At 46.1% G+C, this 26,513-nt stretch overlaps 3 protein-coding genes across 3 annotated transcripts in view; 1 reads left to right on the plus strand and 2 right to left on the minus strand.

The window, feature by feature from the left end:
* cv-c (RhoGTPase activating protein) overlaps positions 1-5,359 on the plus strand; it is a 307,048-nt gene extending 301,689 nt beyond the window's left edge. The window contains 1 exon segment of the mRNA XM_077663993.1: positions 373-5,359. Coding sequence (XP_077520119.1) covers positions 373-487 — 115 coding nt within the window. The 3' untranslated portion in view covers positions 488-5,359.
* Positions 5,325-17,586, minus strand: Las (lipoyl synthase, mitochondrial). The gene is made up of 11 exons (XM_077662633.1): positions 17,400-17,586; positions 17,037-17,200; positions 16,756-16,849; positions 15,567-15,647; positions 15,326-15,482; positions 13,994-14,051; positions 13,750-13,878; positions 13,472-13,617; positions 12,888-12,958; positions 11,136-11,247; positions 5,325-5,534 (listed from the first exon to the last, which is right to left on the minus strand). Exons 1-11 carry the CDS (start codon positions 17,448-17,450, stop codon positions 5,470-5,472), a joined length of 1,128 nt encoding a protein of 375 aa, XP_077518759.1. The 5' UTR covers positions 17,451-17,586; the 3' UTR covers positions 5,325-5,469.
* A 3,619-nt stretch (positions 17,587-21,205) lies between these two features.
* Positions 21,206-26,513, minus strand: part of fid (class I SAM-dependent methyltransferase fire dancer) — a 78,069-nt gene continuing 72,761 nt past the window's right edge. Inside the window, exon 6 of the mRNA XM_077662641.1 lies at positions 21,206-25,481. Within this exon, the coding sequence (XP_077518767.1) occupies positions 22,083-25,481 (3,399 nt within the window). The 3' untranslated portion in view covers positions 21,206-22,082. The remainder of the gene's footprint in view (positions 25,482-26,513) is intronic.

Raw genomic sequence — 26,513 nt, forward strand, 5'->3', positions numbered from 1 at the left:
AGGTAAGAGTACAAGTGACACACAAAAGATGAAAAAAAAAACAGTGACAAGAGGATCTTCCACTCTACTAAGCACTGCATCCAGAGTGTACAGCCAAGAAAGCTGTGACACAAACCAAAAGAAGCTCATATCTGGAATATGGTAGACACAAACACACCACATCGATGGGACTAACACATCCATGTGCTGTTTCCAGCTGACAACTGAGTACTGTCCATCTACTGTATGCAGGAGCCATGAAGTTCCGCAACTAGACCGACACTGGTGAATGTTGCAAGAATGTTCCAACCATCTGCGAATGGCTCTTGCAGTAGCAATGGCCAAAACAGCTCAAGAGCCTGTCTGTTTTTTTTTACTTTTTTGTCCTTGCAGGGGTCGAACCCCGGACTGGTACAACAAGGTGTATGGTCACCTGTGCGCCCTGCTGCTGGTCCGGCTTCGTGATTCCTTTGTTCAACGTGCAGAAGGGCCCGAGACGAAGGTCTGACATCCAGTCAGTCTGCAGAACCATCTCTGTCACTGTACATATCCCTGAAGCAGGCCTGTGGCCACCGCTGTGAGAGCCAGCAGGCAGACATGTCTGCATGCACAATCCACAGCCAGCGAAAGAGTTGAGCACCAGCCATTTCTCTGAGGGTGCAGCCCAGTTACCTCTCATGGCACACAGCCAGGCTCGTACCTTATGTGTCACACTCATTCCCATAGCGGGTACCCACGAGAGTTGATCCCCAACAGTGTGAGCACCAATTCACTGAAGCAGCAAAAGTGATTGTGTTGGATCATTAGACCGATTTCATTGCGCTCACTACGCAGTTTCACAACTTGTGCGCTGCCCATGATGTCTGTAGTCCTTGGTAGTTTTTCTGCTGCTCCTGAGCTTGAGGCACCCTCAAAACAAGTACACAATGTCGCCACATTGTGGCCCACAGCGGAGGGCCTGTTAAGTGTTTCTTCTAGCACACTCAATGGCTAACGTTTAGGAAGAAAGTGAGTTAGTAAATGAATGCTTTAGATCTTAGATGTACAGCATTTCAGCTATTAGATGACAGAAAAAGACACCAGACATAATTCTGTTAGTTCGTCTTTCAAGTGTTATTATAGACACATTCATGCTTGCAAATAAACTTACTTCTGTCAGGAAATTAATTACACCTTAGGAATCTGCATTTGGAAGCACAGTTGATGTGTTATTGTGCGTTTCCTCTTCCAAGCATAGTTGCCACGCAGCATCTGTTAAAAACAGCTGCCAGTGTCCTCAGTGGAAATGGGGGCTTGTGAAACTTTTGGGAAAGTAAGTCAGTCTCTTGCTACAAAGAGCATTAGAAAATGGGCCATTGTAAAAGCTATGTATGCATTGCTGCATAGACATGCTTAGATTGAAACATCAGTCCTGTGGCTTGCAAGACTACAGAACAACTGTATGTGCTACCTCAGAGGGAGTCCTCAAGTTTTGAGGAATTGCTCATTTATTTAACACATCAGTGCTGTAGTTAAGGTAGCACAAAGTCACCAGACTAACCACAGCTGCATAAGAGCTGTGTTGTTAATCGTGATGAATGTGCTGCCAGTGTTTGCTTTGGGTCTTTTCACTGGGACACCTTGTCCATCTCTGTAGTCTGGTTTACTTGTAGTGTTAGATGTATTACATGCAGCTGCAGCATGCTGTTGCTTTCTGAAACAGGCACAACCCTAGTTGTGCCTGTGTTTGTGTTAACAAATCAATGGACACAACTGCCTCTGCTGCTTCAGCCGGCTTGTACGTGCTGCCAGGGATCACTCCTCCAAAGGATTAAGACCAGAATAATGGTCCAGAGTGAAAATTTAAGCGTGACGCTACCCGTACTGTACGATCTCTTGAGAGCAGCACGAAAAGATAGTTTCACAAAAATGACGCAGTTTTTCACTATCTGCACAGCTCTTTCACCTTTGCTTGCATTGCATGGAAGAACAAAGGCAGAAGAGATTAAGGAATCCTGTGTTTTCACTTTCCCAATATTTTTTGCCACCTGCTGCAGCGGTTTAGTGGTTGTGGTGTTTGGCTGCTGAGCCCAAAGTCGCACGATTGAATTCTGGCTGCAGCAGCCATATTTAGATGGAGGTGAAATGCAAAAATGCTTGAGTGCTGTGCAATGTCAGTGCACGTCAGAGAACTCCAGGTGGTCAAAATAAATTGGGAGCCCTCCACTATAATGTCTCTCATTGCCAGCACGAAGCTTTGGCACGTAAAACACCGCATATCAAACCACACTTTCTGTCAAGGCTTACGTTCAGTGCAACAGTGCTATTCTCTTATGATGCAATATGAATCAGCCAAGATTAAATATACAGTAATCCCTCGTTGTAACGAAATCGCTGTACTTAAAATATCACTTTATTCGAAATTTCTTCCAGTCCCGACCCAAACACATGTATTTTAAGCCGCATTACTCGAAGCGCACGAAGAGCTTGACCCGTTTAGAGCGAAGTGGCGAGTGGAGTGCCAAAGCAGATGAAACTCTCGAAAGCACGGTAACAACGTCATTCCCAAGAGGTTTCGCTTCAAATACGAAAGCGACCTGCAGGTCGCGCTTGCAGGTGTGAACAATGGTGTTGTCGAGCTGCTGCCTGGTCGCAAGCGACTGCTGGTCGCATGCAATTTGCTGTGTTCGACGCGAGGAGCTTATGTTAACAAATCGGGAAGATGACTTAGGGAAGGCTGGTTTAAAAATTTGCTTGCCGCTTGAATAATCAGCCTGCATCGCAATAAAACATCGCCTCTAGCTATGTTGCACTTTTGGCGGTGCAAATCGATCGCTAACATGCCGAAAACACAAAAAAAAACCCGAGCGTCGCCAGCGGCGAGTCAGGCTGTCAACATGGCGTGTCAATGCAACTAGTGTTTCCCCAGCGACTTTCTCCAGCCGGTCACGCTCGATTCGCACCATCCGACTTGACAAACGGTCTAAATGCGTGGTAGGATCGTTGAATTTTGTTCCTAGACATCTGTCAATGGCGCGGATGCGACGCTGCGCGAACACCGACACTCGAATTATAGAATTAGCACAGTGTCGTCGACAACAGTGCGCCGAAAAACTCGGTTTGCAAACTTCGCAGCTGCACACCTCGGGAAAAAAATTGCCCAGTAATCATGCAAAGCCTCTTCTGCAGAACCGTGCAGCTGCGTACCCACAATGAGCGCCTAATTATTTTTTGAGCACAACCTCAGACTTGTGCCACGACATTTCCGTGACACCTCCCCCCCCCCCCCCCCCCCCGTAAAAGCGGCCACTGCCTTCGAAATACCCCAAAATACTCCCATAAAAGCGGCCACTGCCTTCATGATTCAAAATACCCTGAAGGTTGAATGCATGGGTGGCGACTGCGGCCTAGGCCCGTGCAATGCTTGGTCAGATTAGAGCAGGGGTTGCACGCACCCGGTAAGAACTTGAAACAGCCAAAGCAAAGCTCACTGCCTTTTTTGCACCTGAATAATGTTTTGCTTCTTTGAATACATTGTATTTTGACTTCCTCGCCGTTGCGGCGCAATTAAATCTCAACTGCTTTAGATTTTCTCGGGTGGTCACTTATATCGAATTACCACTTATAACGAATTTTTACGCCGTCCCGCTGACTTCGTTATAACGAGGGACTACTGTATGTGCTTAATAACTCCACTTGTTTTGATGCAAGTTTCTTGCTTGATTCCACTGGCGGCAGCTTTGTTTTCATTCAAACATGAATTATTCTAGCTGTTTGACAGTAGTTAAAATCATTGTCACCTTGCTAATGTGTCTTGGTGCTGTTAATTCCTTAAGTGATGACATGGCCTTTTCTTTTTTCCTGGTAAAACTGGGCTGCATTCTGAGAGGAGTGGTTGGTGAGCACGAGGCAGTGGTGGCTGGCTTGTACATAAGTACAATCGTTTCAAATGAGAGATGTGTCATTGGGTTGCTGCCAGTTACTGTTTGTTATAGACTGTTATCATGTGCATTTGAAAGTTTATTGCGAGTGTTTCTGTTGCTTGAATGCTGAGGCAGTGTGGCAGGAAGCATTGTTACATTCTTTTATTCCTTTTGCATATGGGTGTTTTTATCCATTTGCATGGCAGGAGTTGACATACTTTTTGCGAAATAAAATTGGCATATGCCTAGGGTGGCTCATTTCGAGCCCAAAATGTTAAATGGCAAAGATACACCTTGATATGTATAATGCTGCTAGCCATGGCCTGTTCTTGTTATTTTTTTATCCAAGTTGTTTAGATATAGTTATTGTAACGAAAGATGCCCTATGCTATGTTGCAGTTTCATTGCGTATCTCGTGCACGTTTTTGCTCTGCTCAAGACATTGCTTGATTTGACCAATGTTCGCATCAACATTTGACTCCTTGTCTATCTTGGGTGATTTACAAGAATGTAAACACATCGCTACACATGAGCTTATCCAAACAAGTGATACTTGTACCCAGCTCTGAGGTAATGATTTTGCCTAAAAACCGACCAAGGAATGACTACATTAGAACATATCTCTGCTCTCAGCATCATGCTTGAGGAGATATAGCATATCAGGTAGCCTTGAATGAACTCTTAGCAAGATCAGAAAAGACATTTGTGGTATTATCACAAGTCACCACTTGTGGTTAGTGCGGTTAGCAAATTCTTACTGCTGACCCAGTCTGTTAAGCTCTGCAAAAATTTCCTACACTGACTCACAAATAGTTTAGCTAACTACAAAAATCATGCATATTATTCTTTTATTTTTGTCTGTGCTATTGTTTATAAGCACACTATCTGGGCATCCAACACAGTTTCTTTTAACATCTTGTTTTTATGTACAGGGACCAGGTTTTTATTAGCTTCCTAGTCATGCATCAGTCTGGCCGCAAACTTGTGCATTTTGTGTAAAGCTGTTGCAAGGAAACGATGAACAGCAGTCTACCACTTACCTAGTCAGGTGTGAATGAGTGTATAGCTATTGTATGCATAATATTTTTAACTTATTTCAGCTGTTGTATTGTTCTGAAATCCAGGCTTTAAAGTACGTTAACCCGAAATGCATTGCTGTTGGAGCTTTGCTTGCCCACAGTGCGAAAATACGCAGGAAATGTTCAAAGAATAACTCTGAAACTGTTAAACGTTATTTAATGGTTGACTACAAATATCAAAAAAGACATCTAGGTGGCACGATGTTGTGTATTCATTAAATATGTAAATTTCTTGTTGTACCATTGTGCAGAGTGTACATATTCAGCATGTTGTGTTGAAAAGAATGCACAAGGTTCAATCTGTAGAGAGAAGGATGAGTGGCAGATGCTATATATGTAAATAGCAAAATAATTCAGTGGTTACTTTTGAGAAATAAAGAGAATATATATATATCTATATATATCTGTACATTGAATCTTTTGCCTTGTGTGTTAATGAACTTGCTTGCTTGTGCTTTCCTGTCTTCCAGTTATTGTGGAGCTGGGAAGCTTTACTTGTATGCCACAATTCACTGCGATGGTGCTTCCACTTCCTGCCTCCTTTTCTTCAAGTAGTTTTCCACAAAAAATTCACCTGCACAACAAAAAGGTTATTTGGCCACTGTCCTTACATTCACAATGTGTTAGGCGTCCATCAGGCAGCATTCCTTTTGCTTCTACCAAAATCACAGTGGCAATAAAAATTCGTCTCTAGAGTCAGAAGTTTGTTGCAGTGTGTTGCCCCATTGGACAATTTAAGGAAAGGACACCTGTCTCACATATCAAGGGAAGGAAAATGAAATGAAAATTGGTTTTAAGGAAAGGAAATGACCCTGGTAAGGGAAGGGAAATCCCTTCCCTTAGGGGGCTGTGGCCAACCCCGCGGACAACACTGGCTTTTCTGTGATACAACACAAGGACATGAGCTCCTTAACACTGTCGCGTTAAAATGCCATTTCATCCCATCACTGAGAGCATAAGTCTGATTACACGAAAACAGTGGTAATTCAGTGCCAAATGAAGCTATGCACTATGTCTAGCATCAATGCTTAATGGCTAATATAGCTGTGAAAGCAGCATTATACCTGATTCACAGGCAGCGACTTGCTAATTAGCTACTGCAGTTTTCAAATGCTCAGTAATGCAAATGCATTTGCGAATTTCATATTTCTCTTCTCCACAGACTACAAATTCTGCAGCTGCAATTTTTATTTTTGTGAAGCTCATTTTACTGTGATAGCGCATGGCCTTTACACTCTTGGGAATGTGCGTCAGCCATCTGGATGCTACACCAAAGCACTATCTCAGCAGTCACTACATGAAAAGACAAAGAGAAAAAAAAAAAACTGGCCTATATTACTGTGCACATGCGTGCAGCTTCTACTGCTGATTACCACAGCAGATGCAGCAGAAACAGTCAAAGATAGCAACGCGTGCCCAAGTGCGCATTTGAAATACGAGTGCTGAGAATCCAGAGTAACCAACCATGCTATTATGGTGAAGCTTCAATCAACATGAAAGGGCGCAACATTCTTTGATATATACATGCAGGAAAAAAAGTTTTGTATGTTCCGAGTGGGATTGAAGATACGCCAGCTTGGTTGACACCTTAGACCACTAGGCCATCGCTGTGCGGCTGTGAATAACGTGTCTAACATCTAACAGGTATATTTGTTTGTCGACAGTAGTCCTGCAAATGGTGGGTGCTGTTGGATGACTTGAGAGCCATCAAATATCTTCAGAATTTGGAATGCTATGTTGTTTTTATGCCTGAGGAGAAATCACTTGACTGCACAACTACGACAACATAATGCAAGACAGCCAAGCGCATCGCTAAGGCCAAAGAACAAAAGCCAACGAACGAAGCTCAAAACAACTCAATGCGAGCAATTCAAAAAGTGTGGCAGGCAGCATTTGTGTCCCAGAAGGTGTGATGAACCTGATCTGAAGAGAAGGTATGCAAAACAGCTCTTACAGCTGTCGTCATATCACTTGGAGGGTTGCCAATTTTTGTTGGAAAACTTTCTTCTGGTTCAAGGGAAACATTTAAAATTTCAGAAAATGAAAAATTAAAATTCCTGTAAAAATGTTTATTAAACAGTTGCTAATGATTAAACTAGTTTATAGGCAAACAGTTGATGAAAAAAAAAAACTACAAGCTGGAAGATGCAGGGAATGCTATCCTTCTTCAATGACATCACCTTAGTGATTAAACGAGAAAATCACAGGAACACTGAACAAAAGTGTGTGGCGACGCCGTCATCTCTCTTCCTGCGCACATGATGTTGCAAGAACTATTTGAAACAGCAAGCAAATTCACTCTGTATGAAATGAGCTTAGTTCTTTTAGCATCAAGTTTCAATCCCCCCCCCCCCCCCCCCCCCCCCCCCCCCCCCCCCCCCCCCACACACACACACTTATTTTTTTTATAGCTCAGTTTTGATGGCTACAGGAATGGAAAGGATAAGTTTCAATATGAAGGTCGCTTCAGTACTGGTAAACAGTATCATCAAAACCCCAACAACACTATGTCTGAACATTTCTTGTTAAATTTTTTGTGATTTTGTGATTCAAGAAAGTAACACAAAATTCTGCCTTTGTGATTTTAAAGTCGCATTACGAAAGCAGCAGCATGCAGCCTTCTACATGCTAGCTGCCTCGTATCCATGAATGACAATGAATAGCCTCTTCACTTGTTTCAACTAGTTTGGCTTCCGGCAACCCCTACATATGTATTGCAACCTGCATCAATTGTGAAAAGCAGCAATAAGTTTTGAAAGGCCGTTTTATGGAATAGACATGATTTACAAGGGCCTTGGCTTGTAACAAGAACACTGTTTGTGACATGGCATTTTCGCACTTGGCATTGCATACTGATAAGTTCTGTGCATCAAATGTTCCTAGCAGAGTTAAGCAACACTCGCTGTTTGTGCACAGAAAACAGTTCTGATGAGGACTGTGCCGGCATGCTAGGCATAAAATTCTCTTGTGCAGATCACATTTTCATTGTTTGCTTCAATGAACCTCAATATAATTTCATTAGGAAGTAATACTGACATGACTATTTTTCCACAGCTGTAAGCTGTATATTGCCACCTGGTGTTCTCAGGTGGCGCTGAAGTGTCTTCGAAGACGTTGAAGTGTCTCGCGCTGGCTGGCTGGCTGCTTGCTGTATTCTGCTGGTTAGCGACCTGTCTCCCTGTTTTCCGTTACATATTTTGGTGGAGGTGCTGGGTAGACGTCTTTTTTGGTGATGTTGTTCAGTTTCCGATAATCCACGCAGAAGCGGAGTGTCCCATCCTTTTTCTTCACCAGCACGACAGGTGAAGACCAGGGGCTGCTGGAAGGTTGAATGATTCCATCTGAAAGCATCTCCTTCACCTGCGTTTGGATCGCCTCACGCTCCTTCGGTGAGATACGGTACGGCTGCTGATGGATGGGGCGGGCATCGTCGGGCGTAATGATGCGGTGCTTGAGAAGAGCCGTTTGCCGGACTTTCGACGAAGAAGCGAAACAGGAGGAGTATTCAAGTAGGAGGGCACGTAGTTCTCGCTGTTGAGTCACCGAAAGGTCCGGGCTGATGTCAAGGGATGGGCGCACAGGTCTAACAGCGTCGAACGCGAAACATTCAGAAACCTCCGCTAAGGGGTCGGCGAATGCGATGGCAGTAGCACGAAAAAGGTGCCGGGGCTCGTTAGAGAAGTTAGTCACCAGGAGCTCAGAGCAGCCGTCGCGGAGATGGATGAGACCTCGCGCTGAGCAGATGCCGTGGGTGAGCAAAAGGGACAGGTTGCCCTCTGCGACCGCTGTCCCTTCACGTAGTCCGTCGCAGTGAACACTCACAAAAACGCTGCCGCGTGGCGGAATCCAAACGCTCTCGGCGGATTTTCTAAGGGCGGCGCGGCGTGGACAGTCCTCGGAGTAAACATCAGCTTTCTCGGTAGAAAATGTGACAGTGCGCTTTCGGAGGTCAATAATAGCTCCATACTCTCGGAGAAAATCAACGCCAAGGATACAGTCACGGGAGCAGTTCGGTAGAACTAGGCAGCTGACAACAAATGTGGAGCTGCGAATTTGGACTCTTGCTGTGCATAGGCCAAGCGGAGTTACGACATGTCCGCCAGCCGTGCGAATCTGCGTGCCGGACCATGGTGTCATTACTTTTTTAAGAAGCGCCGCTAGCTTTCCGCTTAAAATCGAGAAATCAGCGCCAGTGTCCACCAAAGCACTAACCTTATAGCCATCGAGAAGCACGGGTATATCCAACGAGAATCGATCTCCGAGTTCAGGTACTGCAGTCGTTGCCTTTAAATCGCGGTCGGTCGCTGTTCGCGTTGTCGGGGGGTCTTGTTCGTATCGATTGCCAGCGGCCTCGCCCCCTGAGGTCGCTCTCTTTAGTTTTCCCGGCGGGGACTTGGCGACCGTCTCTGCGCCATCCAGGAGGAGCTTTGGGGCTGTGGCGAAGGTCGGCGTGGTGATGGAGACCGAGACTGCCGCTGGGGAATTGTCGCCATGCGCTGCTGGGCTACGTAGTCCTCGATCTCCCGGGGTCGTTGACCTCTTGGTGGACGGGGCATGTCGATAGGGAACCCCTGCAGCCCAAGCTGTCGATACGGGCACTGGCGATACAGATGACCGGGTTCCCCGCAGTGAAAGCAGAGACGCCGCCGATCCGGAGCACGCCACAGGTCCGTCTTCCGCTGGGGTGATCGTCGATTGTCGATGTAGTACGTGTCGGGGTGTGCGGAAAACAGCGAGCCTTGATTGGACGGAGGAAACTGCGCCGAAGAGGGCGCAGGACGTTGCAAGGCTTCAGCGTACGTTGGACGACGGCACTCCGTTGGTAAAGGCGGCGGGTCAACGGACGGGAACGAAGGTCTCAAGGCTTGAACCTCTTCGCGGACCAGGCTAGCGAGAGAGCCGGCCGTCGGCAGGGGAGCACCGAAAAGCGCCTGGAGCTCTTCGCGCACAACGGAGCGGATCAGGTCGCGGAGAAGACCAGGGTTAGCCCCGACTATTTAACAAGGTATGCGGAAACTAAAGCGGTGCAGCGCGGTACGTCATCTGAGATCGCCCAGTTTTTTATGCAACAAATCGTGCTGCGTCATGGCGCACCGTCCCACGTAATCACTGATCGAGGTACGGCGTTTACGGCACAGCTCATGCGCGACGTGTTCGAGCTCAGTCACACGAACCATCGCAAAACTACTGCCTATCACCCACAGACGAACGGGCTCACAGAGAGACTCAACAGAACGATCGCCGACATGATCGCAATGTACATAGACTCGCAGCACAAAACCTGGGACGAGATTCTCCCGTACGTCACATACGCTTACAACACGGCCACCCAGGAGACGACCCGATTTACACCATTTCGTCTGGTCTACGGACGTGACGTTCAGACGATGCTGGATGCAATGCTTCCATGCAGCACTGATGACCACCCACTCACGCCAGACGCCGAGCAGTTCGCTCAGCGCGCCGAGGAAGCACGTCAACTTGCCCGTCTTCACATTCAGCGGCAGCAGGGCACGGATGCACGCCGCTACAACCTCCGTCATCGGCACGTCGAATACCATCCGGGAGACCAAGTTTGGGTATGGACCCCGGTACGCCGCCCAGGCTTGTCTGAAAAACTGATGTGCCGTTACTTTGGACCGTACCGAGTTTTGCGCCGCGTCACCGAAGTGACCTACGAAGTTCTTCCTGACGGGACTGTGCAGCCTCAGCGTCGTCCACCCCGCTCTGAGGTTGTGCACGTTGTCCGCATGAAACCCTACTTCACGCGGTAATGGATAGTACGCTCAGTGTTCTGCTAGTTTTCGCGTGGGACACCTTCGCCCACCTCCCTTGTACATTTTTGTGTGCTTGTGCTGTTTTTTTTTTCTCTTTCCACTGCCCAATCTGCAACCCCGCTTTTGTTTTTCTTTTTTTTTTGGAGGGGGAGTAATGCCACCTGGTGTTCTCAGGTGGCGCTGAAGTGTCTTCGAAGACGTTGAAGTGTCTCGCGCTGGCTGGCTGGCTGCTTGCTGTATTCTGCTGGTTAGCGACCTGTCTCCCTGTTTTCCGTTACAATATTATCCACTGCAGCAAGTGCAAGTTGCACCACAGTTGCAGGTAAGTGTACTGAAAGATGAAGCGCTAACAGTTGTAAGTACAGTAATGTAAGAAAAAAACATCTCTGCATACTCACCAGCCTTGTAAGATGAGCGAACTAGGGGCCCACTGGCCGTGTAAAGAAACCCAAGTTTATTTCCATAGTCTTCCCAGTGCATGAATTTTTCAGGCGTTACATACTCGACGACCTGCGATTGAGAGCAATAGTAACACGCTGATCTTGTGCGAGAGATATAGGTGACAAATTTAATACTGTCAAACTTTCACCAAACAAACCTGGTTTCGTCATGCAAGATTGGTTCGAATTGTCCAAAGTTTGAATTTAAAGTTACATATCACATTTATGAGGTTTAAATACATTTCACAATGTCTGTACTAAAGCTTCAAAGCTGGCCCTCGACAAAATGTCTTTCAATACCAAACACACTGTACGTCTGCCAAGTTTTACGAGTTCATCGTAAAATGCGTGACATTTTGGTCTGGCTTACAACTGCCATAATGACACCCATACTGTTGCAACTTTTTTTTGCGTAAAGACGAGTTGATTTTGAAAATACAAATGGAACCCCATGGTGGCCAATTGCAATGCGATTGTTCATGCTGCCAACTGGGAGTCCCGTATAGAAGTTGGCAGACTATCAGCTGAAATGGTTAGGCTGAAAATGAATAGATTAGTCTGCGGTCAGTAGCCCTTAAGATCATGATGTTATTTGCAAGCATGATCAGCTTTCATAAGAAATGTAGGACAATTCAACACTCAAGCACAACAAAGCTAAGTAGGAAAGTGCTCAGGAAATAAATATGGCCTCACTCAATTCCGTTCCTATTTCACGAGAAAGCATGGTGGAATGGTAAACAGCCACTGCTGGTAAATTGTAACAAGTTAGGAAGCACCACATACAGTCATCTAGTAAGGAATTTCTATTGAAGACAAGGGCAGCAGCATTTATACGACAGTCCCACCTTTCACTTCTAATGCATGTTTCGATCCTTAGTTTTCAGCAAGGACTGTTTAAATCAAGAAACGCAACATTATGACTAATAAATATACTTTCTGTATTTTTCAGTGATTTGTAGTATTCTATGGGTTGAATCATTATCAAAGCTCAGCAGGTCTGGCATTACAAGACGAAAAGGAAGAACAAGGACAAGACTTTAACTGAGGGATTGTGCTCTAGTGCCACCAGTAACATGCAAGATGTTGTTTGTCAGTGTGCATTGTGCTGAGAGGCTGCACTGTAAAACCCAAAAGGTGATCAGCATCCTCTTTTGCTGAAGTTAGCCTTATCAGAACCATACCGTCTGCTCTTCTTTTTCTCACTCTCGGTGAATGCCACTTATTCCTCCCAGGTATTTCTACACACCTGCACTCATTCAATGCTGCTTTTTTTGTTGTTGTCCACGGATGTAGCAAGTGGCATGCTTGAAGCACACCCAGTTTGAATGGAGTGTGGCTGTCAGTGCAAATCCCACGACTTGACCAGAAAAACCCTCTTCTAGTGCTTTCAGCATAACTAGTAGAATTGTAAGCCATCAGTTCACTATTCTCCACACCAGGAATTATCCTATGTTTGGCACTTAAAATCCAGAACAATCAGCTTCATTTCTTTATCTCTCCAAGAAAGCATAACACCTATTGAGAACTTCCAAATATGGTCTAGTTCATAAATATTTGAATTGTCTTTGGTGAAATTATTGGAGGTTGATCCGACTTCTTCATTGGCATGTCCTTAAAATGGTGAAAAGATCACAGGCTCCAGCTGTGCGATTGGTACTCTCAATAAAGAGCGCAGTATATGCAGAGATTAACATAAATGAGATAACAAACCTTGAGATGCCTTTTTGTAGGTTGCATGTATTGGCCTAGTGTGAAGCAGTCAATGCCAGCATCACGAACCGCTGTGAAAGAAAAATAGTATCCAAAAAATTGATATACTAAACACACTAAACACAGGCACATATATACTCTTTCCTAACAAGCTTCAGCTCACTAAAGAATCATACACAAGAACTTTTCAGCAGTGCATTACTCCAGTAAGACCTCTCACAGTTCCTCAGCTGTTTTAAATATGACTTGTGCTTCCAAAGCCATACCATGCCAAGCAAGCATTCCAAAACATTCCTTTAATGATGTTTCACAAACATTAGTCATACATAACATAGGCTGCAAAGAATTGTTGCACTTGATATTTTAACGATATTGGAAGCTTTTACATCAAAAGTTGAACGAGTCTGCATGTACAAATGATATGCCTAATATCTTGAATATAACTCAAATGAATTTTGTTCACACAGTATGCACCCTCAACAGAGCAAGTTATCACGAGTGCGATAACTCACTCTGCACTTCAGTGATCGCTAAAAAGACACCATAAGGGTTAAATTTACCAAGACAGGTAAACTGGCACCAACCTTCCATTGTCTTTGCCACCTGGTCATCAGTTTCTCCGAAGCCAAGCATGAGTGAGGTCTTTGTTAGAACATTGGGGTTCACCTCCTTCGCATGCTGTAAGACCTTGAGTGATTGATCAAAGTTTGCCCTTCTATCTCTGACATACCTATAACAACAAGCAAAACATGCATACGTATTGAATGCACTAGAGTGAGAGAACTTTAACTTGGCCTCAATCATATTTTGCAGAGAGGCAAAACAAAAAGATGATCAGCTTCACAGGCAACAGCCCACTTACATTTGCAGGTCAGGGACAGTTTCAATGTTATGCGCATACACATCAAGCCCAGAGCAAGCCACCTCAGCTACAGATTTGAGGTCACCAGCGAAGTCACCAGTCAAGCATTCGACCAGAATCGAGGACTTCCTGAAAAACAGCCAATCATCGCAATGACACCAATGCAGGGAGACCACTGTGTTTATCAACTACGAAGTGCACTCATTTAACGCCCGCAGTGAAAAATGACAGGGAAGGGACTCACTTCTGTTTAATTTTTCGAACAGTCTCTGCGAAGTGGCTAGAACCACCATCTGGCAGATCTGAAAGTTGATAGCAATCTGCTGTACTTTTTATCCACAGTGAATGGCAACTGTAAAGGAAGTAATCACCAACAGCTCTTGCACCTGCATGCCACTAAAATTTGCATTTCATTGTGCACAAATAATTGCAATATTTATAATGATATGCATGAATGCTTGCATGCATGCAAACATAAAAAAAAGAAACCTGACAAGCATCTACTTAATTGAAGGGAAATTATTATGCAATGAACAACCATAAATCAGGTATCACCAAACAACTCAGATCTTAAAAATTCCATAAAGAAACAATTTAATTAAAAATGACTCATAATATGTAGCCTGTTGATAATTTCACCAAGTGGCATGGCATCAAGGCAACACTACAGGCTCACTGTGGGAGCGAACAGAGGATTTAACATGGCTTGTAAACAAATGTTAAGGTAGCTGTATCCTCATGACAGCAAAACGCAACATGTGCGCTAAGATTTCTTATCATGTTGAGGTAGGCTCACACACAACTGTGAAATGTTGTTTTGTTGTTTGTGAGGTGACTCAAATAAGACCAGTGATTTGAGCCAACATTTTGGACCACAGGAAGTTGAAATTCATACATAACTTCTCACTACAGTCTTGCAACTTCTAGGCATATATAATTACTAAATCTGAACCCATGCAGTGTTTGGTGCACATAAATGTCTTAAATCTAGAAAACAAAGCATCATTTTAAATAGATGCAGTTTCTTCATGGCCATACCCACTGAAAATGTAGCCTCAAAATTACATGAGCTTGTCTGGGAGATCATTTTAAATGAGTAATACACAGGGGCTCCTTATTTTCATTTGCCACTACAGCTATATTAGGCTGTAGTTTCTAAACCATTATTACGGTATCCGTAAAAACCGATGATGATGCTGATGATTTGATTTTAATGGTGAAAGGGTAGCTTTGCCAAAGAGCACTACGGCTAACATGTTTAATCTGCACGAGGTGGGATTAAAGATTTATTTTCTCAAGCATTTCACCTCATGTGTTTGGTCACTTGAGGAATACACATAAAAGTAAAATTAAAGCATTTCGTCGCAGAGGAACCAAGCATCCGGACACAGGAAACCATGTACACACTGAAAAATCGGTGGGTGCTTGACGGCACTGGAGATCGAACCCTGCACCTCCCACATATAAGGCGGATGCTCAAACCGCTACATCACTGCTGCACTTTCCCCATAACAAAGCAAGCGGCGATATAGTGTGCACATGACACATGGCTTGAAGATGAAACACATTGGCATACCATCTCTGTCTACTGATGTTATAACCACATAGTCGAGGCCCCACTCAGCAATTGCTTCTGCTGTGTTCTCCGGCTCGTCGGGATCTGGCAAGGGTGGGTGCCGGGCAGTTTTCACAGAACAGAACCTGCAGGCTCTTGTGCAGGTGTCACCCAGGACCTGGAACGTGTTTTTGTTCAAATGCATTACTTTGCTTAGGCAGAATAGGTGTAATCTTTTGCATCGCTGTGGAAACTTTCAAACCATGATTGTTGCTGTGGCGACATGATCAGGGCCTCCATTCCAGCAAGTTCCAATGTTCGGGCAACGTGCTTCTTCACATACCTACGACAAAAGAAGGGTAGGAGTTAACGCAATTCATACTATGTGCACGGAAAGAGCTCTGAACGTAAGGAATAATAAGATAACAATTTATCACTTCAGCTAACCATCTTAAAAAAAAACAGACAATTTTATTTTAATTACCTCAAAGCAGCAGGAGTCTTGCACAGTGCACAGGCTATCATAGACAAACAATTACAAAGCTTTCTAGACTGAAATTGTGTACAAGAAGTTCCACACTGCATTTTTTACTGATACACCAAGGTCATGGGGCTACTATCATCATCACACTCGATTTCACTGCCACGGAGTCCAACATCCCCAACAAGCAGCTCCCGTACTGTACTTCCATACTCTTTTCCGTGTCAACAACTTCCTCCAAAATGATACCACTGGCACTATTTGCACTGCATCTCTGATACCCTTGATTGCTGCCTCTCCTTCCTATGCCGAACATGCCCATTTCTTGATCTTAGCATTTCTAGAAAGCAAACTACAATGTGAAAATGTCTAGCTTATTTATGAGTCTTTAATTGGTCACTTACATCGTTGACTTCAACTTTGCTATCATTTTCGTTGTGCAATATGTGCAGACACGCTCAGCTGACTCCACCAACTTTTTGAAGCACTTTCAGGAACTGAGGTGTTCATTGCACAATCAATATTCCAATGTGAAATCTCTGAGGATGCAGAATCACATTCAAAGGAACACATTTCGTTTGCTTAGCCCCTCGAGTCCAAGGATGGACAGTTTCGAAAGCAAGGTTTTGGCAATATTATTAGAAAACCTGATGTGAAAGGAGTTTGATACAGTAAATAATTCACAGAGTTCATCAAAAAGTTTCACGCAGTACAGCAAATGCTCTGACCAAATTGTATGATCATTGTCAATGCGTGAATATTCACCGCAGCAGTTATCGCGATACCATCAACGGATCCACCAAGGTTTACAAGAACGCGATTAATCTCACAGTACTACGAACTACAACGTACCTTGTCTTGTCCTCACTGTACTAAAGCGAATCACAACGAACAGCTACCAGAAAATCAAATATGCCAACTCAGCAGCGACTAAGCGATTGAATAACAGTGCCCCTGGCTCAATACTTACTGTATGAAGCTTCTTGCCTCTCAACGTTCCTTTCAGGCGAGAGAAGTGGCTTCCTTTAGGAATATCTACCTTCAGCCACGGAGGTAGCTTCAACCTTTTGAGTAAGTGGCCAGCGGAAGAAACGAAAAAGTACGAATCAAAGATAGAAAAAATCCTCCAGATCAAATTTAGCAGGATTGTATCAATATAGTGGGATCACTGATTGGGCAGTGATCAGTAGACATAACAAGGGGACCTGTTACGCGAACGAACACTGCTAGCATAACAACAATAACGCTAACCTTTCAGTTTCACCTGGAGCTCTCTTCAGTTTTCCTTTGTAGTCTTTGAAAGTACTTCCTCTAGGAATGGCGCCAGCAATAAAGTCTGCAAGTCCGGGTCCGTTTGCAATATCTTTCCGCTCGCTGGTAAGGCTGCTCTTGTAACATGACGCCGTGGTAACGCACTGCATTGGATCAAGACCGTTTGCGGCTTGAAAACATCGCCACAGCCCGAAAGCAATAGCGTTTTTTGCACACCGATCTGCTATAAATAGGGATTCAAAGCACCATGCATGTTTAAAGAGAGAAAGCACTGAACTATCTTATCGCTAAAAAGCTCGTCGGTCACCTTGGCGAGTGCTTGAACAAAGTGGGAGCACTTACCGATCGAAGGGATCTAGATGTTACTGTAACTCGACTGCAATACTTTAACATGTTTTAGCCAGCGTGCACTCTGTAGGCAGTAAAATGGTCACAAATTTAACGCTCTGCGGTCTACGCCACTGCTGGCCACTGCTAACAGCCTCCGAAACTGCCGAAAGCCCGAAACTGCCGAAACTGTCTAAACGACAGGACGCGGCCATTTGCAACTGGTGTCCAGACTGCGCGGTTGTTCATGTTCTAACAATAGCGAAAAAAAAAAAAGAATTTTGAACTGTTGCTAAAATTTGATCGCTAAATAACTATCGCTACTTTATAAAATACGCATCATAGTATGTACCCGCAAAAATAAATATATATTTGCAGTATGTTTGCATTTACTACGTTTAAAAGAGACAATAATGTTTTCCATCGGACTCTTGTGCTTTTATCTTGAGCAGAGACACGAAGAAACAAAACACTATGATAACTTTTTGTAACTACTCAATAACGCAATTGTTATTTTCATCCATGACGTCGAGCCAGTTAGGCCGATGACGTCATTTCACTCATTTTCCTTGCTCAAAGGAGAGCAGCCCATCAGCGAAGGCGCAAGTTGCCCTAGAAAATCGCTTGCTAGCGTTAGTAAATTTATCCTCATGCTGTTGGGTAGGAAAAAAAAAACCATGAACGCGCGGAACTTGACCAAGTAAAGAGAGCCCTCGAAAAACAATAAGAACGTTGAGTTGGCAGGAGCAACGTTTGGAGAGAGAGAGAAACAACTTTATTGCCATAGATTGGCGGGATTTAGGGCAGGTGGGCTTGGTGTGGCCCCCAGGTGGGGGCGACTTCCTGGGCCCACGAAATGAGTGCCAGTTGGATGCTCTTGTCTGGCCTTTTGAGGAGTTCGTTCCATCCATCTTCGGAGCAACGTTTTAGCAAGAGTAAAGGTTGCCAAGTTATAAAAAAGCATGGATATGCACGTTAGTTCGTCAGCTACACACCACTATCCTCTGTTGATAGAAGTGATCATCGACCGTTACCTTAGGTATGGTGTCCCTTGAAGGCAGGCGTACAACTAAGGCTGTGGAGCTGTGGACTTGGATTAATTCCATGTAGCCTTCGTCACGTACGACGCCAATTGATACCAATTTTCATGCGCCTTGCACGTGCGGCAACACGGGCAAATTGTGAGGTGGGTAGATATCCATATTTCCCGTCTCCTGATAAGCAGCTCAACAAGTTGTAGTGAGAAAAATGAAATTGGTTTCGAGGAAAGGCAAAGCTAGGTGTAGTGACTGTCTCACTCTCAGTGGAAACCCGAACCGCGCAATGAGGTAAGGGATGAAGGAGGAAAAGAAAAAAACGGAGAGAGAAAAGAGGCGCCGCAGTGAAGGGCTTCCTATAATTTCACTCGTGGGAATTCGGCGCCAATTGCGCTAACCTGCACCACTGCACGAACGCATGCATGCTGCTACAGGTTGTTGGTTTTTGATGAAACTGCGCTAAGGCTGCTCCAAAATACTATTCCAGAGACAAAGAGCTGCTGAAAATGCGAATAGGTGGAGGCTACCGCCTTATGTGCGGGGTATAGGCGTGATTGGGGGTTATGGTAGCACATTTTTTTTTAGGGAACAATGTGGGATAAAATTTGCTCCCCTCCCCCATGTCTGCGCCAGATAGCTCGACCATTGCTCGTGTTTCGATGAGCGCGCCGGGTGGTGGTGAAAAGGAAGGTTGACTGGGGTCCGATCCTCGTGGGCGGGGTCCCCAGTGCATTGCTCCTGCAGCTCCTGTTATCCCGCGGGCCCGCTTGCACAAGCTTTGGAAGACTTTCTGCTCGATGAATGATAAGCGCGGAGCTGCGAAAACGGTGCCAAATCTCCCCCTAGCTGCCAATAACTCATCCGAGGGGCTTGATGACCAGGCAGCGGAAGCATTTTTTCCGCGGCCGTCGACACCACCTCTGGAGATCTACGAAGGCTCCGAAATTTTCCTCCGGCATGGACTGCTATTTCACAATCGCCGAGTTGCTCGACGCACCCGACTGCATCAACCCGAACAATGCGCCGGGCCTGGACGCGGGATCATGTGGCAGGTCTTCCCTAGGCATCGACAGCAAGCGAGCCCCGCTCTAGGAGCTCAGTTACGCCGTCTGGGAAGCTTTCGAAACAACGGCGCCATTCGATTGTTGGACCGCTGCCGAAGGCGGAACCCACGTCGCCAACCTCGGTAAATTTGTACAATTTTAACTGGTTTTTGTTGTTTATGCTTGTCTTTTCAACGTTTCATTCAATACCTCTATCGCATCAGAACTTTACGGCTTTTAGATGCTCACGCGGTTTTTCTCTCTTCTCTCCTTTTTTTTTCCCCCATTTTTTTTGCCCGAATTTATATCTTCTATCCATTTTTGTCAGATGTTGGATAGCGGCTCTTTTCCAGTGTCGTCTTTTTATCAGGTTTGCGCACGTCTGCATGTCATACTGCTCTCTCTAGCACACCTACGTTTCTTAATTTCTTTGTATTTTATTATTATTATATGACGTGAATCCAGCTGATAAGCGGCACCAGTGGTGCAATGACAAAACAAAAAACAAAATAAGTGTACAAATACCCCCATCCCGCAATAAAACTGAGTTGCATGTCTAACTTGTGTCCGGTTGTTTCTTTCTTGTCTGTGCCTTTTTGCGCTAGTTTCTATGTCTGGATTAATCTCTGAGTGTTTGCTGGCACAAGGGTTCAAGATCGCCTTTTTTAGTGCTTGTAGTCTTCTTTGCGCATATGCCATATCCTCATGCTTCATGACCCATCCGGACTGATGATGCCAAGAGCGAAATTAGAGGGGATGTATTCTTTGTTGTCGCCGATGTTTTCGAATGTTTTTCTCCTTTTAACTCATGCGCTGCGGAGAAGCTATCACTGCTCTGCTGCTCTTCATACCGCGCGGCCCCGGCCTTGCGCATTTGGGCCACTCGTATGTTAGCGCCTCGTCGTCTGTTTTTGGATGCTTTGTCTCGTCCCTCATGAACTGCTTAAAGCCGTCGCGATGGTCGTCTGTTTTTGGATGCTTTGCCTTTTGGCACTTATGAACTGCTTAGAAGCCGTCGCGACGACTTTTCGCAGTGCGTGAGTGCAAAGGGGCGAAGCATCCAAAAGTGACAACGATAGGGCCGGCTGACTCATCCTTCAGTACATCCTCTCTTTGTGTCTGTACGTATGATTCGACCAAAAAGAGAGAGATAAAAAGGAAGAAAAAAGGCAGGGATGTTAACCAGAAGGGTGTCCCGGTTGGCTGCCCTGCACTGGGGAGGAGGAATGAGGGGATTGGAAAGAGAAATGGAGAAGGGGTGAGGAGCACAGTCAAAGTTTGTCATGCGACCAAAATTTTGCGAAAGCATGAAAGTTACTTAGCAGTTTATTGACTGGAAGTAAACTGCAACCGTGCAGAATAGTTTCATTGCTCCCCATTCTGAGCTCATGAACTGGGAAATAATATTAACCGAATGCATATCTTCGAGGTACTGAGATTTTTTTTAAATATTTCAGATATTTACACTTCCTCTAGTGCAATGTGTCTTTCTTTTTTCTATTGCTAGGCGAAAATATGTTTGTCGTAGAACTGCGTCTGAAATTAATATTCGCGTACTCTCCACGAGACCGACGCAAGGAGCACAGCGAGAATGCCATCGCTCCAAAGATATAACCCTTGAAATCAATTCCTGGGTGGTGTCAATGAAAAGAAAAAAAAGGCACCTTATAAAAAAAAAATGTATTTCTAGCGCTTCAGTGCAGATGAGAGAGACGAACATAGCTGTGCAGGTGTGCACAGGTGGAGTGAACAAACGTTTTTATTTACATATTATTTACATGGTTTAAGTCTTCATATCGTGGACATAAAAAATTCGTTGTAGTCACTCAAGGAGATGAAAGCTCACTGAGGACATGAGTCACTTACTTTTCTATGCCTTAAATTTGTTAAGGGAACGCCAAAAAGAATAATATGTGATGTATTTCGCGTGAAAATAGGAAAAAGATCTCATTTGAGACGGAAATGTGATTTGTAGACGAATGCAATGCACATTTAAACCAATTTTCACTCGCATTTATTGTGATCTTCTTGTGAGACAATCGCTGTGGCATGTATCTTATTTGCACATTGAATGTTTTAATTATGTGATTGAAATTTACACAATAAATATATATATTTTTGCAGGCTATGGTTTATGTACAAGACTGAACTTGTGACTAGCTCACTCGAAAAAGGCTACGAACGAAGTTGATCACTGGGTATGTTGATCTTAAAGGCATGCTTTGAGTTAAATCTTAGATGGATGGGTTGCGGTCGACAGTACTATTTCTGCCTGAAATCTGGTTCTCGAAAAAGTGAAGCACCGTGGGATGCCCGTATAGGGACACCCGTATAGTGAATTACGTCTACGTTTTTTTGAGAATGCAAGCGTAACTCACGCCGACATATGTATCTGGTACGCTGACAACTCTACTTTCATGCCAGATCTTAGATTTTTCCTGAAAAAAAGTTGGAATCATTTTAACAGATATACGCAGTCAGAAGCGAGGTAACAGGCGTGACCGAGGCCATTAATAGCACAGTCTTGAAAACACACCGCCTCCATCGGAGCCAAACGACTACCGTTCTGGGCACAGTCCTCGCGTTCAGCAACACAGTTCGCCACAATCACTCCTGTTTCATATGGTCCACACCTGCACTTTCTCAGCAATCACACACCAACTGGCACGGTCATAGTATGAAGAAATGATGTGAAGGTTCTCGACGTACTTGTCAATTAGGCTGTCGAGTTCTCCCTCGCGAAACACATGATAGTACCTGTGCAGCATCAGTGAGCTTCCGCCGCCGTCAGTGTCCTGCAGGGACTCCTGAGATGAAGACAGTGAGGCGGACTCTTTTCTACTGAGGCCACCTCTCGCCTCTTCCGGAAGCTCGTCGTGCCTCTTGTGGTTAGCGGTCATCTCTGAGGCCTCGCTTTCTCCAATGGGTCCTGCGCATTTCTCCACGTCATCTTCTTCGACTGGTATGGTTGTCGGGCTCGGACACTGGAGCACGGTTTGAAAACTGGCAGTCGAGCTGGAGCCGTTGGAGGTACTGTTCACTAACCTTTCGACCGTTAGCGAGTCGCATGTAGGAACGGTGTTTTCTTCGACTGCCTGCTCATTGCAGGAATCGCTCTCTTCACTGTAGTCTTCGACAACGAAGTTGAATGCTGGAGGTGGACAGTCACTTGAGTCTCCATCATCTTCTATATCCTCAGCCTTGTCATTCACTTCTGCGCCTGTCGCATCACAGTCGTCCTTGTTTTCCTCACATGCTGTGATTTCAGGTTGAACTTGACCTGCCTGTTCTTTGTCTACTTCGTCGGCTTGAGGCTGGGTGGTTAACGGGGTTTTCCGTTCGTTTTCGGGCTCATCAGCGTTCTCGCTCTCACCGGGCATTTCTTCTTCGCTGCATTCTTCAATGCTTTCTAACGAATCATCAGGAGAGCTGTCCTGACTTGTCGGCTTGCGCATGGCTACGGTGCCGTTAATACTGTCATCCGAACTTACCTCAGAAATCACGCACTGTTGACTACTTTTGACATCGGTTAATACAGGAGTATCCTCTGAATCCATCGATAGCACTGAGGGAAGCAAGTGCTCCCAGTATTTTTCGCCACTTCTCACGTGACTCATACCTTCGCAAACGTCTCGCGTGTACGGTGACATCTTCTTGACAACAGTTAGCTTGATGGCCGTTTCACTGCAATCAACGTCCTTCTCCTCTGCTTGCGCTTCCGTGTTCTTTTTGTAGATGGCATCTTCTTCAACATTTATGTCAACTTGCGTACTCTCTTCTGTTGGAGACACAAATGAAATAAGGCCACGTTCGTTTTCTATATTGCACTTTGACTTGAAAAGGTCTGCGTCTAGGTCGACTTTATCGTCAATGGTACTAATATCAGACAAAGTCGGCGATGGGCCACCTGTGCTTTCAGCCCAGAAATCGGGTGACAGACAACCTGCTACGTTCTGTTCATAGCTAGCGCTAAGACCCTCTGGTTCATTCTCCGAAGAGGGCACTTCGGTTTCCGGTTCAAGGGTCCCTTCGGAGCTTGATGTCCCACTTTCCAAGCACCTGGGCGAACTGGAGTCCTCAGTGCTGGGGCACGTGACGAATGTCTGAGTTCGCTGTGACTCGCTGGTTGTTGCGAGACTGTCATCCTCGTGCAACGTGTCGGGAGCGGTGCAGTAAGGATCATCCATATCAACGACGTCGAACTCAATCTGAGGAATATCGTCCTCGCAGCAGCTGGCGTCACCACCGGCGGCTGTGCAGTCAGGGTTGGACATGTACGACTCGGTGTCTCCCGAGTCGCTGTCATTGTCTCCACTGGCGATTTCGCCGATCGGATCTTTAGCTTCCGGCTGCTGAGGTGAATCCTCCAAGTTCTCCCATTGCTGGATGTATATGGTGTCCGTGCACTGGGCGAAGGACACAATGGCACCTATCACGTCTCGTATCACCACGGCCTCACAGTCGGAGAACTTCTCGAGATACTGCCGAGGGAATGACCCTAAGAGAGGCGGCGAGTTCTTGGGCGCCGATTTGAACGTCGGTGAGAACTCAGGCGAAGACGCCTCTTGCGCCCCTGGTGTGATACTCAGTGGTGAAGCTCTGAGGCTATTTGAAGCAGCCCTCTGAAGTTCTCTGCGCTGCATGATCGCTTCGATCTCACTGCTGCTCCGCTGTATCACAGACACAATCGACTCCTCGCTGTCGACGCTGGTGTCACTCTGCAGGCTGCTGCATTTCCGTGACCTGACGGAAACGACCGATTCTTCCGAGTCTTCGGAGACGTTTCGACTTCGGGGTGTAGTAGGAGAAGCGCACATTGAAGCCGACGCCGAAGAGGCCGAAAAGCGACGGTGCTGCTTCCTTGGCTCAGTGCCATTGTTTGTACCGACACTCATGCTTCGTTTCACGACTCTGCGTCTGTTATGCAGAACTCGACAGGCCTCTTCATCCTCTACGAAAATGTCCGAGTCGAAGGAATCCTTTGAACGCTCTTGCTTGCCCACCTCGACGAGAGGAACCTTCGCTTTCTCTGTCGGAGCTTTCGACAGCTGGGTTGACTCTTCGGAAAGGGTGTGCAGGTCTGGCATGGAGTAATAAGTAGACATGGGCACGTCATCTTTCGCTCTGTCGACTTTAGATCGCTTTTCTTCCACTTCCCCCAAAGAACACTGGTTGTAGAAGTTCCTCAACAGGGACTTCTCTTGAAATCTCTGTCCGTAGAGTCGCATGCGCTTGCGGGCGAGCTGCGTCGCTCCAGTCCTACTTACTTTGGCCGAGATGTAGTCATGGACAGTCGCCGTCGACGCAGCGCTGATGAGGCACTTTTCCAGGTTGGCGTTGTTGTTGAACGAGTTGAACCAGTTCTTGGTGCGACAGCCGTAAAAACCCGTCGGAGGCGACTGGAGGTACCCGAGCTGCTCCTTGACGATGGTAGACAGCTGCTCCTCGCTGAGGATGCTGTTTCCGTTCGCGATGTCCGACGTCGTCAGCTGGCTGGACACGTTCGTGGTGACGTCCTCGTCGCCGGCGCGGCTGCTCGGCTTCTCCTCACTGTCCTGGCCCTCGCTGGCCTCCGGCTCGTCGGGAGACTCCTGGCTCTCGACCATCGGAGGCAGCTGGTAGTCTTCGCGCAGGTGCTCGAACCTGGCGCAGCAGGACGCCGTGGACTTGGAGCGCACGATGCCGTTCCTCTCCTCGACTATCCTCTTCAGGTACTCGCGCGGGTCGCTGGCTGTCGATATCCGTTTCTGGAACTCGTGCGAGCCTTCTTTCCTCCGCCGCGCGCGCAGCATGGCAGGTATGATACTGAGGACGTCGCCTAGCGAGCGCGACTTTCCGTGACCCCGGAAGAACCTGTCTTCGCCCTCGAGGCTCGAATGTGGCCTGCTTCTGGCGCTCTCTTCGACGGGCAGCTCCGCGTCCAGGTGGCGCAACTCGATGAGTCCGTCGTCCTCTTCCTCATCGGGTGCATCTGCGGCAGCGGCATTGGCCTCCAGTTGAGGCTCCTTCTCGGTTGCCTGCAAAAACGCGTGGTGGCCATGAGTTAAGAATGAAGCAGCGGAACTATGAAAGGAGCCACTGAAATTAGAAGACATACATGTCTCCTTTGTAGATGCTGTCTTGATTTAGCCGCTCTTTATTCAACGTTCGAAACATTTACTAGCGCGGCGACAGGGGACAGGGAACAAGAAGAGAAAGAAGGACAAGCAGATGAGCCAACTAGCCTCAAATTTCTGCGTTACTGCAATTCATTCAACGTCTTCAGCTCTCCACTTGGGAAAGGAGCACATTCAAATGTCGAGCACACCCTTATCTCCTGTCCCGAAGCCCTACAACCCCATCTCATCAACCTGATCTCCCTGCTTTCCACTGGCTGGTGTTGTTGGCGTAGGTGGCCCTAGCCGACCAACTGGTCATGATCATTTTGGCGGAGGAATACATACAGGTCTAGTCGAACCGCGAATAAAGTCTTCTCTCCCTCTTTCTCAGCTTTCCATACTCGTCATAACGCGTAACCAAAACCTCGGTTAACGAGATACACGCTGTTTTTCTAAGCACTCCCCACAACCTGAGATAGGTGACAGGTGTTTAGCTATGATGAACATGCCGCATTCATTATAAAGCAGGAAGTTTCCAGAAACACTGCTAAAGAAATTGCAAAAAGAAACACGGTGTCGTATTTGAAGTGAAATCGTAACTCGCTGGCATACCGTCGGTGCGAGGAAATTAAAGAGACAGTGTACTGCTCCTCACTCTTTTCTCATGAGCGAATTTACTCTCGGAGGCACTTGGACAACGCGACTGCAGACTACTGAATATTCTCAATAGGAGGTATTCAATGAGGCCGCGCTACCAGACGGTGCGAGCATCGCCGCGGCAAACGCGCCATGTTTGCGGTCGTTTCACGCCAGCTCGCGCAGTGCCACGGTACGCCGTGAGGTACCCGGCCTGAATTGTTAGCGATCCGTTATATCTTTGCACGTTGTTAAATGCGTCAACGTCCACTTTTCTTTGTAGAACGCTTATTGTGCATAAAGTTTGCAGCATAA

This window comes from Amblyomma americanum, chromosome 4, assembly GCF_052857255.1.
Source record: "Amblyomma americanum isolate KBUSLIRL-KWMA chromosome 4, ASM5285725v1, whole genome shotgun sequence".
NCBI classification, from domain to species: Eukaryota; Metazoa; Arthropoda; class Arachnida; order Ixodida; family Ixodidae; genus Amblyomma; species Amblyomma americanum.